This window comes from Rosa chinensis, chromosome 6 (genome assembly GCF_002994745.2).
Source record: "Rosa chinensis cultivar Old Blush chromosome 6, RchiOBHm-V2, whole genome shotgun sequence".
Classification (NCBI taxonomy): Eukaryota; Viridiplantae; Streptophyta; class Magnoliopsida; order Rosales; family Rosaceae; genus Rosa; species Rosa chinensis.
The window spans coordinates 54,431,214-54,445,147 of NC_037093.1; the positions used below are offsets into that span (position 1 = coordinate 54,431,214).

At 39.5% G+C, this 13,934-nt stretch overlaps 3 protein-coding genes across 4 annotated transcripts; 1 reads left to right on the plus strand and 2 right to left on the minus strand.

The window, feature by feature from the left end:
- Positions 1-3,240: 3,240 nt before the first annotated feature.
- Positions 3,241-3,792, minus strand: LOC112173171 (outer envelope membrane protein 7). The gene has a single exon (XM_024310749.2). The coding sequence runs from the start codon at positions 3,676-3,678 to the stop codon at positions 3,472-3,474; it is 207 nt and encodes a 68-aa protein (XP_024166517.1). The 5' UTR covers positions 3,679-3,792; the 3' UTR covers positions 3,241-3,471.
- A 684-nt stretch (positions 3,793-4,476) lies between these two features.
- LOC112173170 (small nuclear ribonucleoprotein SmD1b) lies at positions 4,477-7,091 on the minus strand. Its single transcript, XM_024310748.2, has 4 exons — positions 6,932-7,091; positions 6,750-6,826; positions 4,932-5,123; positions 4,477-4,808 (listed from the first exon to the last, which is right to left on the minus strand). Exons 1-4 carry the CDS (start codon positions 6,943-6,945, stop codon positions 4,744-4,746), a joined length of 348 nt encoding a protein of 115 aa, XP_024166516.1. The 5' UTR covers positions 6,946-7,091; the 3' UTR covers positions 4,477-4,743.
- Positions 7,092-8,312: 1,221 nt separating this feature from the next.
- On the plus strand, positions 8,313-13,434 carry LOC112173063 (mRNA-capping enzyme). 2 transcript variants are annotated; one of them, XM_024310608.2, is made up of 17 exons: positions 8,313-8,473; positions 8,613-8,718; positions 8,799-8,947; positions 9,035-9,118; positions 9,202-9,264; positions 9,446-9,577; positions 9,669-9,818; positions 10,291-10,410; positions 10,505-10,554; positions 10,666-10,828; positions 10,931-11,068; positions 11,660-11,782; positions 11,900-11,998; positions 12,182-12,271; positions 12,377-12,461; positions 12,803-12,933; positions 13,029-13,434. In XM_024310608.2, the coding sequence occupies exons 1-17, from the start codon at positions 8,471-8,473 to the stop codon at positions 13,170-13,172; spliced, it is 1,830 nt and encodes a 609-aa protein (XP_024166376.1). In that variant the 5' UTR covers positions 8,313-8,470; the 3' UTR covers positions 13,173-13,434. The 2 variants fall into 2 exon arrangements, with proteins under 2 accessions (XP_024166376.1, XP_024166377.1); XM_024310609.2 differs by having other exon boundaries at positions 8,320-8,473; positions 8,618-8,718.
- The last annotated feature ends 500 nt before the right edge of the window (positions 13,435-13,934 follow it).

Genomic DNA, 13,934 nt, shown 5'->3' on the forward strand with positions numbered 1-13,934 from the left:
TTCCAATTCAATCCAAGTCAGTCATGGATACTAATCTATTCAGGTCAGGTTTGCCAAACGAGCCTATGGGTGTGGAGCAGTGGGTGGTTAACATTCTAGACGTTGGTAGCTAGTTTTTGAAAATAATAATTGTTTATATTAATTATTTGGGAAAAATTCACCAACGGTGTCTGGACACTTAGGGGACTTTCAGAATGATACCTGAACTTACAAAGTTATCAATGTGATACCTGGACTCATTTTTTCGTATCAATGTGATACCTACGGCCAATTTCCGTCACGGAGCCGTTACGGAAATTGGTCATAGGTACGATGTTGATACAAAAAAATGAGTCCAGGTATCACATTGATAACTTTGTAAGTTCAGGTATCATTCTGAAAGTCCCTAAGTGTCCAGACACCGTTGGTGTATTTTTCCCAATTTTGCACGTGAGTCACTTAATGAAGACAAAATGACCGATTTACCCTCAAATTCTTTCTTTGTTTTCTTTTCTTTTTTTCTTTATTCTTCTTTCGTTCTTTCTTTCTTTCTTCTTCTTCTTCTTCTTTTCTGGTTTCTTCTTCCCCTGATTTGAATCATCAAGATTCAAATCATCTTGCTCGTCCGATTCCCACCGCCGATCACCGATCAAACACCGCCGCTGCGTCTCAATCCACCTTCATGCACCACAGATGTTTCTGGTTCCCCCAACTTCAAATCCTATAGCAAATTGAAATTGTGGATTGAGGCTTCACCGTTCACTCTGAGTTCATCCCCGCCGCCGCCGCCAATGACTTGACCACCACCACTCTCGTTCTCTCCTCCGACCCCCTTTTATACACCATTGATCAGAAACTCAGACCCCGCCAGCCCTGCACTCTCAAATCACAGCTCCAATCACACCCCTCCATCCTCTCCTTCTTCCCGACATGCAACACTACCTCCACACCATCCTCACTTGCAACTTCATCGGTTTAGCCGACAACTTCGGCCTCTAGCCCAACTTCAATCAGAGGTAATTTTCGGCAGACAAAGATTAACAACTTCGGCCTCAACACCATCCTCACCTGCATAAAATTCGAGCTGTTCTTATTCACCAGCTTCGCCACTCCGCTGCTACCCACCATTGTGCCTCGCCGATTAGTAAACAAAGGACTCGGAGCCTCCACCATCGAGAAATTGAGGCTCACGTTCTGCTTGTCCTGCGAGGCCAATCGACGACCTTGCTAGGCTGGTCGTATCCAAGCCGGTCCTGCATGTCGTAGAATTGAATGGCAGTGTGGGCGACGAGCTTGATACTGCGATCCCTGGGGCCTTTGGTGGTGCAAACCTTGCTGTGGCTGTCCTTCCGGCCGGTGGCCTTTAGAATGTGGCCTTGAGCCTCCACGATTTCACTAGCGGTGGAGGAAGAAGCAGTCCTTATCCCCAAACCCAATCGAGAAGCAGCGGAGGATGACGTTGTTGTGCGGTGGTGGAGGTTGTTGTGGTCAAGTCATTGGCGACGGCGGCGGGGATGAACTCGGAGTGTGCGGTGAAGCCTCAATGCACAATTGCAATTTGCTATAGAATTTGAAGTTGGGGGAACCAGAAACATCTGTGGTGCATGAATGTGGATTGAGACGCAGCGGCGGTGGGAATCGGACGAGCAAGATGATTTGAATCTTGATGATTCAAATCAGGGGAAGAAGAAACCAGAAAAGAAGAAGAAGAAAGAAAGAAAGAAAGAAGAATAAAGAAAACAAGAAAAGAAAAGAAAGAAAGAATTTGAGGGTAAATCGGTCATTTTGTCTTCATTAAGTGACTCACGTGCAAAATTGGAAAAAATTCACCAACGGTGTCTGGACACTTAGAGACTTTCAGAATGATACCTGAACTTACAAAGTTATCAATGTGATACCTGGACTCATTTTTTCGTATCAATGTGATACCTACGGCCAATTTCAGTCACGGAGCCGTTACGGAAATTGGTCATAGGTACGACATTGATACCAAAAAATGAGTCCAGGTATCACATTGATAACTTTGTAAGTTCAGGTATCATTTTGAAAGTCCCTTAAGTGTCCAGACACCGTTGGTGAATTTTTCCCTAATTATTTATTTATATTTGGATGAAAAGTCACTAACAATTAGAAAAATATAGGCTTATTACTTAGGTTTCACATGTTTTAGTTTCTTGCTTTTTATTTGTAGGATGTGGCTTTATGCCGGTAATAAGTCCTTACCCTATTGTGGTTGGGCGACGTGGGCTTTGTCTCGGACTGCGCACCTTGTGTGCTTTGTCTACTCTGGTTAGGCGATGAGTTCCTTGCTTCGTCAAATGGTCGCAATCTCTCAGTAGCAAGATGAAACTAAGTGCTACCAGATTGTTTTTCCGGTGGTAACATAGTGGGAAAGCTAAAAGTAATAGCAAATTATGGTTTCGCGTGAGCAAAATCTTTCTGGTGTGTCGCCACAAATGTAAAGAGAATAGAGTAGCCAGAAGTGCATTCTTCGCTAATTGGCGCTTGTTAGAATACATATGTTTAGCTGAAACTCCTGTTATTATCTTAGGATGTTCTCTCGACGCTCATTTTTTTTTGGGGTTTAGGCATAATGTCCCCTCCATGTATTCTGTGGTTTCATTAATTATCAAGGCTTAAGGGCAGCCGTACTGGCCTTATCTCAAAAAAAAACTTAGGTTTCACCTTGGTGTCAATTTGCTACCCTAGATTTTTTTTTTCAGCCAATTTGCTACCCTAAGTATTATTTCTGCCAATTTGTTACTTTATGTTTTCAAAATTAGCCAATTTTGCCATATGTTTGTCATATTAATTTGTTCACTTCTTCATCCAAACATTGATTAATTTTAAAAATTTAGAGAAGTAATTTGGTTAATTTTGAAAGGCTAGAGTAGCAAATTTGAAGGAATGGTAGAAAATGAGCTAAAATAGTAGCAAATTTGCTAATTTTAAAAACCTAGAGTAAAAAATTAGCTGAAATAAAACCTAAAGTAGTAAATCGAGACTTGGGTAGAAATTTGGCAATTAAGCTAAAATAATATAAAGTTATTTAATATTCTAAAGGTATAAAAAAAATTTAAAAAAAATAAAAAATCAATCAGTTATGGTGAGGAAGCCTAAGAATTTCTTAAATATAATACAGATAAATATAAAAGGGATGAAACATATTGGGCAGGTCATTGTTCCTAAACCCAATTGTCATACGTAATGTCATAAGAGCCCAACATACACAAGCAAGCCCAGAGGCACAAGCCTGGAAAATTATCAATGGGATATTCCCGATTTAGATTTCTTCTAGAAAATAGAACCTGTGGGCTGTGGGGGTCTTGGCCTAAATAATTCTCATCCATGGAAGCATAGTACACAGAAATCCATAATAGATAGGGTTTAATACAGCACAGAGTTCAAATTAAGAGTAAACTGGTGAATAATAACATAACATAAACTAAAAATTGAAATCCCACAAGCTCAAAAATCCCCAATTGAACTACCTCAAGCGTCCTTGGGGGTCTCGTCAGTCTTGGTGGCGGAATCCTCCCCCTCGACGACGTCGTCGGGATCGCGGGCCGGGTCAGACTTGTTCATGGCGGATCGGGCCTTGTCAAGGATGGGCTTGAAGGCGAGCTCTATGGCCAACCATCCGACCGCCAGGGCTCCGAACACAATCGCCGCTTGCTTCGTAGCTGAAGATTTTGCCATCTCCGTCTTCTTCCCTTTGCTTCACCACCACTCGCGTTCTTCCTTTGAAAGCAAGTAAAACTTTTGACCAGGTTTCAAATTTCTGTACGAGTCTCGTCGATGACGACTGGGACAGTGGGAGGACAGTCATATATAGGGTTCTTTTCGGATTTTGGGCCTGTGGCCCATTTTGGATTTGTTTGGGAATCGCACAACAGTATGGAAAATATCGCTGTATTTATCCATTTTAAAATAAGTAAATAATGCATTTTAGCTTTTTCCCCAAGAAAATAAGAGAAATAAACCCCCAGGTAACGAGTACTCGGGTTCGATTTTAGCTGAAAGCATCTGTGGTCTATTAGTCTTCTTACTTGTCAGCTTTCGAGAAATCACTTTAAACAAAAAAACATTCCCTACAGGGTTTTTGTGTTGTCATTTTATGAGTAACGACCAACATGCTTCCAATTCTAGGCGTCAAGTACTGCAGTCACAAACCAACAGAACAGAAGACAAACTAAACTGGTCTCAGCTCGAGGTGCATTTCCCATTTTCATGTAAACCCTTGGTCCCATAAGAAAGAGAAAAGGGTAATATGAACCACGACGGTAATAGAAGGTAGAAGCTCAGAAATGTAAAAGAGAAGCTAATACTACTTAAAGCTGCTTATGCCTATGGCGATTGCATGACGCGCATTGACATGGTGATGCTCATTCATGCTGCACATGGTCATGGCCATATGTACATGACTTCTGAAAATCAGGAAAACCACCAACTGGCTCTAAGGAAAGCTAATTTTGGACAACCCAAAAGGAAAGTAGATATAAGAAGTCAAAAACATATTGATTACCAAGTTCATAATAGCATTTTAAGAATTTCACTGGGAATAGACAATCGAATAACAGTGCAATGCTTCATTCATGTCTCCAAGATCATAGGTAAGTACTTCCTACAAAGGTGTTTACATAACCAGGAAAAAGTGCCACTCATTTCATGTCTCCAAGATCACAAACAAGTTCGTCCTACAGAGGTGTTTTACAAACCAGGCAGGCCAATTTCTTGCCACAAAAATTAACCAATGCAGTGTATTTAACGACCACCACGGCCACGACCGCGTCCACGTCCACGGCCCCTTCCCCTTCCCACAGGCCTCCCTGAAATTTTTAAAGGTAAAAGCGATTAGAAGATTCATGACAGTGATTCACAATATCAAAGATCATAAATTAACAATGTGCTCAAAAGAGAAGGTGTCCAAGCCAAATACAAGCTTGTAGTACCTGCAGTTGGCTTCTTGGGTTTGACCCTAGGTGTCTCTTCAACCAGCAGAGTCTCAAGATTCAAGCTGTCAGGAAGGATGTAGTATCGAATATTGTTACCCCTCACACTGAGATGATCCAGAGTCACTGGATTCTTCCCCCTGAGTGTAAGTTTCACCGTCTTCAAATGTGTATTCATACTGATATCTACACCTGTAACAAGCAGTAAATTACAAGTCAGAACAGCTACTTTTCCCCCTTGTCAACATGTGCATCGAATTAAGATTATAATGTATTTAACAAGTTTAAGTTCAATTCTAAAAAAAAAACTGAAACAAGAGCTTCCTTTGAACAGTAGCAACAGAAATTAACTGTTTTAAAGTTATAGTTGAATTAGATTACGGATGTACACAGGCTCATCTCATACATATTTTAGATTAGTGATCAAATCATTTCCCCATAGCACTTTGCAATACCATTTACCAATTCAAGTCAAACTTCTGTTCCTTGAGGAACACATTCTTTTTTCGGACAATAAGAGAAGATGCTTGAAAACAAACTTAAAATCATCTTCCGGCCATTACAAAGTAAGGACTCCAGAGTTCTGCTGAACTTGGTAACTTATGCTTAGCTAAGGAATTATCAAGTAATGTATGGAAGTAATCACTGTGTTCGTGTTCTGAAATGGTATCCATGGTTTGGAGGCAGACCAAAACTATACAAATCTTCAAACCCCAATGTAAGGATATTCACTAGTTATGACTCTTTTGACTCTGACCTCCAAAACAGAATGAATGAGTGGAAGCCATTTCAAAGCATGCAACTTCAGAATCATTGTGCTCATGCACTTTATGTTCTGATATGGCATCCTTGGCTTGAGGCCTGTGAAAACCAACACCCCAAACCTTGAAAGTTAAGTATATCCACAAACTCTGGCTCTTGGACTTCAAAAAACAGAAATGGAAATAATCGAAACACATAACTTCAAACTTCTGAAATGCCATCCACGGTTTGGAGCCAGAGCAAAACTAGTAAAGGACATTTGCAAGATCTGATTTTGACTCCACAACTTCAAACAACAACAACAAGCAGAAGTATTTTAAAGCATATTTTCAAATACGACACATGCCTACTAACTATCTGTTGTGGAAACTTTTAAACACTGTGTTACACAACTGATGTAAGTGTAATGATGCTCTTAAATCAGTCCAACCTCATACAGATGTAAATGTGCCCAAAACAAGTTCAGCATTCTAAATACATGGACATATGCAGGTAGGAGCAAACCCAAAGTCTAAGATAATAATTTTCCGATAATATATGCAAGAAGCAAACTCAGACTTACGAGCAACGAAAGTGTTGCAAATTGCCAACAAACTTACACTCAACAAGACATTAATAACTCATAAAACCCGTCAATTGCATCTTAGTGTAACAGTCTCCTGGTAATGCTTCTACATGCTCAAACTACAAGAATTGGTTGACCCAGAGGCGTGCAAACCTAATTCTCTAACTCCATATGAAACAAGGCTCCGCTGTGATTCAATTATGGGAATAGCTGATTCCACTAAAAGCAAACAATGACGAGGGAGATTTCACACAAAGAGAAACCAGCATCTTATCTATTCCATGATTCACCGCAATAAAGGCGTTCTAAGATTAATTTAAACAAATAAGGGCGTTCTAAGCTACCAAAACCCAGCAACCAATTCCATTATAAGCTAATTAAAAGAGAAGAGTTACAGCGCGGCGCAAAACCTAGGGTTTTATTAAACTAAACCCTAAACAGTAAAAACTTGATAAAGCAGAGAAGACGGTCAGAAAGGAGCAGAGGGAAACCTGTGATGGTGCCATTCACAACGGTGCCGTTCTTGAGCTCGATCGACACGGTTTCGTTGTTCAACTTCATCAAGAACCTGCACATCGTCAAATTAACGCTTATCAGTACAAACCAATACATCGATTACAGTAAAGAACTGAGAGATTTTACACAGAGAGAAAGAGAGAGGAGGAGGACTGACCTGACGAGCTTCATTGTGGCGATGAGAAATTGGAGAGCTAGGGCTCCAAGCTTTTCCAAAAACAAAGCGGGAGAGTTGTGGGGGGTGGGATCTATCTGTGCCGCACTAGCTGATTTTAACCTTAGGGCTCGGGGGGTTGTAGCCAAGGCTGAGCAAACGACATCAATTTCTGGGACTAATTTACGACACCCCAAAAGCTGTCGGTCCATCAATTGGACCGTACTGAAGATGTGTGGATACTGGATTGGGCCACTCCTACGCAAACACGAGCTTTGCATGGTAAAATTTGGCCCAACATGACGGGTCAAAAGATGTCGGCATATAACCTATTATTAGTCATAGAATGCCAAGTACGCCACGGTTCCTACTATAGCTGACTTGGTTGAACTAAAAACGCAACTCATACAGAATCCAGAGCATAGAGGCGGCGCAAAACGAATGACTTATGAACACTCACATCATTGTGACAATGGAGATCATATCTCCACTGCTGAGAAGACAGTCGATACCGACTATTAATAACTCATGCCAACCTAGGGTCATCTCTCAAGTTATAATATTAGATGATATCCGCTATTTTTTTTTTCTTTCTTCTGAAAGGATGGTATCCTCTATTTTGTTTTAGGGAATGATGTCAAGTCTTGATATAATCAAATGTAGGTAACAACGGTACATGACTTGCTGAGGAGGGCCACATCAATATTAAGTCATGCAAGGCCATTGTAGAGCAACCTAATATAATTAGAGAATCAGAACCTAGACAATGTTAGGGTAAAAAGAAAGAATGATTAACTTATTCAACAAACCCGAGACCTCCCTTTGCAGAGAAGGCTTCCTCCGAGCTCTAACAAGAAATAGAAGACAAAAAGAAAGGCAAAAAAAAAATGGTCCAACCCCTAACAAAAAAAGCATCACTGTGAAGCCACTCGTATCGCCCCATAGAGATACCCTCCTTCAGGGTTGTCTCATTGCCACAAGAAGCAAGAAAAAAGGGAAACATATGACCACCGCGTGCTAGAGGACAACCGGAGGCCCCTCGCAGGGTGAATCGAAAAAGACTTGCCGGTGAATCATACCACAGTCAAGAAAAAGACCTTGATGGTAGCTCGCGTGCGAGAAAGAGAGCGAGTGCATTCCATCTTACATATTCAATAGTGTGTATCGTATTGAATAATCTAAATTCACCAATTGAAAGTGAGAATAGCTTAAAAAAATTGATAGGAAAATAATTTGATAAAAAGAAAAAAGCACGACCATTCTTTTCTGTTTTAGTTAAAATTCTCACAAAATTTATATTACTAAAAAAGTAAACAACAGGGTGAAGATTATAAAATGAAGAAAGTAAAAAAAAGAAAAGAAAAAAAAGAAGCCAGAATGGCGGTTCTGAGATGTTTATAAACGAAGCAGTATCTCTGAAACAGTTTAGTTCGTAAACTCTCTCGTCTCTCCCAACTCTGATCCATATCCAGACCTAAAACCCTAACTTCTCCTTCTCCATGACTCTCACCGATTCTCCAAATTGAAGACATCTCCAAGTCGATGGTACATCATTCAATCCATCACTTCTTTGCTTCTCTTTGAAATCTCAATCCCCTCTGCATAACAGAATTGGGGGATTTTGTAAGTTCTACTGTTTCAATTTGTTAATTGTTGCCTTTGTGTGGGTCTACTGCTTTCTTAGGATAGAGAAGAGAGACGGATGGGGTTCAAAAGAAAATTCCAGTATGAGGATCCAGCGATTCACAATAGGAACCAACAGCCTTACGATCGATACGCGCTTCCTGAAGGTAGTGCCAATTGGTTTGGTCATGAACTAGCGATTCGTATTCGGTTTTTGAGCTGATGATTGTTTCGTATGGGCTTTTAGGTTGGGCTGGTTGTCCTGCTTTCGGAGATGAAATTAGTGGTATAATTCCTTCAAAAGTACCTCTGGGTGAGTCTTTTAGTGACCACATTCGAGGTGAAACATACACTCCAAAGCAAGTCATTCATCAACAAAGACTTCTAGGAAGAGAAGTAATTCCTTTCGATTCAAAATTGAACCTACTTTACTACTTTAGGTGTGTTAACTGACTGATTTGTCGTTTGGCTTTCATTTTTCAGCTTGGTTTAGTGATTGATCTAACAAACACGACTCGATACTATCCCTTATCCGATTGGGGAAGGGAAGGTATTCGTCATGTTAAGGTAAGTGTATTTGTAATCGGTAATCTGTTGCTAGTCACTGAAATTTATCTGTTTATTCATGTCCATAAATTTGTATGCACCAGATAAAATGCCAAGGAAGGGATTCAGTACCTGATAGTGAATCTGTAAATAAATTTATCGATGAGGTAAGCTGCTTCTGTGTTAGTGTCGTGCCAGATTTCATGGTTACACACTATGAATGTTTTACAATTTTTTTTTAATTTTTCTACCTCTTAACTGCTTTATATCGAGATGCTTTTTTCTTTTGGGTATTTAGTGATATAAAGAAGGCTTATCTCAGTGATTGACTAGTGACTTCTTTCATAGGTATCAAAATTTTTCTCCCATAGAACAAATCCAATGAAGTTTATTCTTGTCCACTGTACACATGGGCATAACCGCACAGGTTTCATGATTGTTCATTACCTTGTACATACCAACTCAATTACTGTCACTGAGGTAAGTAATTAGTTCTGCAGTTATCATTTTAGTTACGATTAATCTGTCCCGCGATTTTAGATTATTCATTACACAACTGTCCATTCTGCAGGCAATCAGTCAATTTGCCAGGGCTCGTCATCCTGGGATATATAAACAGGACTATATTGATGCGCTATACTTGGCTTATCATGAAAGGAAGCCTGATTCAATTGTTTGCCCTCAAACTCCAGAGTGGAAGAGAAGTTCCGATCAGGACAATGTACGTGTTTGGGGATCATACATGCATCATGTTTTTAAGTGTGCTCCTTTTCTTTCTTTTTTTTGGAAGAGAACATTTTCTCTCGTTTATGTTGCTCACTGGAATGGTTAAACTGCTGAGCTGGCAATACACCGATCAGTTTATATGCTAGATCATACATATGTATAAAGACGGTGCTTATGGTATCAGTGTCTTAAATTGATGACCTATTTAGCTGCAATACATTATATAATAACATATTAACTTCTGGGAAATATATATGTGCAAAGATTGAGGTGCATTTACTTAGTTTTCCATGGTTAACTGAAAGATCTGGAACCAGAATAGTATTTGTCTCGGTGTCATGTCTATTTAATGTTTCATGATCCCTCTTACTTCTAAGTTCAACGCCTAGGAAAGAAGTTATACATGTGGCTCTGCTTATAGTTACTGAATATGGATTTTTTTTATATCTAACTTTCTTTCCCTTTAGGAGAATCATGTGAGAAATGGAGCAATGACGATTGATGATGTTTTGGGAGATACAATACCTTTTGACCAGCAAAAGATGTTGCAGGAAGCCTGTTATCATGCACTCGACTTGGTTATAACGGTAGGCTCCCAAGTGTGATACCTGGAGTTTGGCTCTTATGCCTTTTTACAGGATGCCGTTGTCAATATATAAATTTATTTCTGGCCCTCTTCAGGGTAGAGGGAAGTTGCCGTTTCCAGGGTCGCATCCTGTTTCTCTCAACAGGTTTGGTCTAACATCTTTCCTTCCAGTGATGTTGACTTAATTGTAAATATCTTTTTATTAAGTATTGTGTTAAGATGATGCTAAAATTTATATGACATACTGGATCTTTAGAGAGAACCAACAATTACTAAGGCAGCGCTATTACTATGCCACATGGAAAGCTGATGGAACTCGCTATATGATGCTAATTACTTGGGATGGGTGTTACTTAATTGATAGAAGGTTTCATTTCCGAAGGGTCCAGATGCGTTTTCCTTGCAGATATTCAAATAAGGTCAGTGTCCACTTCCACATTTGCCATATGGAATGTGCTTTGGTCGATGTGAGGTGTTTCTGTAAATGACTCTCACCTCTTTGTATAATTATTCTTTCAAAGGTTATACCTGAGAAGACTCATCATTTTACATTACTTGATGGAGAGATGATAATTGACACGGACCCAAATACCCAAAAGCAAGAGAGAAGATACCTCATTTATGACGTCATGTCAATTAACCAAGCCTCAGTCGTGAAGGTTAGTGAGGAATTGGAATCTGTTTTGCTGGCTCCCCCATTTACTTTTGATTTGGATTGTTTATTCCCAACCTCATGATTGCAGGGAGGTATCTACATTTTTATTTATGTATTAATTTAGATTTATCTGTTTTGATGGCAAGCAATATTTGTATTCTTTTGTTTTCTGGCTGTTTGGGAAGGAGTGTTGTCCGCCTATGTACCCTTTGTATTCATAAGCATGGGCATACTTAGATGCCATTGTATGTTCACTGGCAGTTTCCTATCATAAAGCATCCTATTATTGGAATGTTACTTGGCCTGTACAATTGAAGAGATTTTATGCCAAAATGAACAAGTTTTTAGAAATTATCTCGTCCTTCGTAGTTCATTGCCATTTTTTGTGCATTTGATCTGAGGTTAAAGGGTAGAGAAACACTATAGGGAGCAACTTTTACGCTTCAATTGTCAGTCATATATTCATGTCCCCCATGTTGTGTCAAGCATGATGTCTTCTGCTTAGGTTTATGCTTTTGACTGCCAACTTTTGATATGACAAGTAATCTCCGCTTTTATCAATTAACTAATAAGGTGATAACTAAAAATCTTCCAGCTGCCATTCCATGAACGGTGGAAGATGCTGGAAAAAGAAGTGATCGAGCCTCGAAATATGGAACGTGATACTCTTTCCAGGAGTGCAGAGCCATATTACAGATATGACTTGGAACCGTTCAGTGTACGTATGCTAACAACCAAGGATTACTTAAACCTCTTTTGAACCCACATAGCAAGTAATCTGAAGTTGCATATTCTGTCAAGATTGGTAGTTTACTTTGTTATAGATGTTCACCAGGTGAGGAGGAAGGGTTTTTGGATACTATCTACTGTTACCAAGCTTTTGAGGAAATTCATTCCTGGACTTTCACATGCATCTGACGGTCTGATATTCCAGGTGATTTTTGAACTCTTCAGAGAGCAGGTTCATAATGTGGATGATAGAATAATTGAAACCAATATTTTGGTAAAACTTGTAGCATCTAAAGGTTCCTGAGTTCCATAATTCAACAATTCACTAGTGATATCATTAGATACTATATACACTACCATGCTATTGTTGATGATTTGTCTTTTTCAGGGCTGGGATGATCCTTATGTACCCAGAACGCATGAAGGTCTTTTGAAGTGGAAATTTCCTGAAATGAATTCAGTTGATTTCCTGTTTGAGGTTGTATTCTGACTCTGTACTTAAGATCTCGTTTATTATATGGTTGGTTTTATGAAGTTATTCTGAGGGAAGAATTAAAAATATATTTTGTGTTTGTGTTGACAGTTGGGAGTTGATGGTCGTCCGCTACTTTTTCTGAATGAGCGTGGAAAGAAGAAGCTGATGTCAGGCTTTAGGGTTGTTTTTAAAGGTTGACTTAAAATGCCCTCTATTTGCTTGATACTCACCTCATCTTGTTTTATGTTGACGAATGTTGAAGTGTAGCCAATCAACCTTGCTATTTCATCCTTAATTGTCTGTTGCTGTGGTGCTGAAATTGCAAGATCTTGCATTTTATGGTGGAAGTAACATAAATTCTTGAGATGAGATAGATAATTCAATAGTTCTTTCTTTTAGCCAAGACATAGAGTCATTGGTCTTAATGAGTGTTTCAGTGTTTTAACACTGTAGTACGTACCTAATACAGATGGTGTTGATATTCAAAAGCTTGGCTTGGAATCTAACACCGTGGTATTCCAATTCCAATTGCAGATGAATTGGACCCAGCTTTTTGTTCGGGGAAAATCGTAGAGTGCGCCTGGGACGCTGAGGGACACGTGTGGGTCTGTTTGCGGCTAAGGCCAGACAAATCGACGCCAAATGAGTTCATGACATATACAAAGGTATCTACTATGTCCTGTCCTTTTGTAATCTTGCTGCATTTTTGAAACAATTGTCCGGACTGATGAAGAAGCTGTGGCCTCCCAAAATCAAACAGGTGATGAAAAGCATTAAGGATAATATAACGGAGGAAGTTGTGTTGAAGGAGATTGATGAGATTGTCCGCCTACCTATGTATGCTGATCGAATAAAGACTGATATTAAGGCACACGAGCATACTTCTTCCGCCCGGCGTAGGTGAATAGCCAAAAAATACATATTGTCACTAGAAACAGGACAGCAAATTCATCACAGTACACAAATATGAGCTTAAGTTCATCACCCACCCATGTATTCTAGTTTTTTTTTTCTTTGGTCAAATTAGCCAAAAGAATTATTATTAATTTGTAATATCATCATAAGCAGAAGTTTTGTATCTTTAGTCGTTTTGTTCTGGATACGTGTTGTACACTAGCAATGAGTTGATCATTTAATTAAATTGATTTAATTTTTATCGTTCTTAAGGAGTGAATGTATTGTTGATTGATATTCGAAATGAAGAGATCCATATGCAGGGATGTTTCTGGGCAGATCAGCTAACGATGAAAGCAATAAGTTCCATGTTGTGATCAAAGTGGACAAAATTTCCCACCGCAGAAAAACATCGACTCTATTCATTCTCATGGCAATAGGCCGGTATGCCACTTTCCAAGAAGGTGAAGGTTATACTGACCAATTGCCAGGGCCTCAATTCCTCGACAATTAGGAACATTATCTTATTACAAGAGCTTCAACTCCTTCATGTTTTCTTGAGAGTAGCCATTGTGAGCTTACCATTAGGGTGAAATCTTGAGAGTATCCATCAGGAATGATCACCGAGGTCACAGAAATCATCGCGGACAACCAAAAGGCTCCAAAGAAACTCAGAAAGAACAAGAGGGTTCGCATATGAAGAGTTTTGGTAAGGGTTTTGGAAATGTTGAGTTTTGAGGTATTGGATAAGTGACTAGTTTGTATGGTTTCC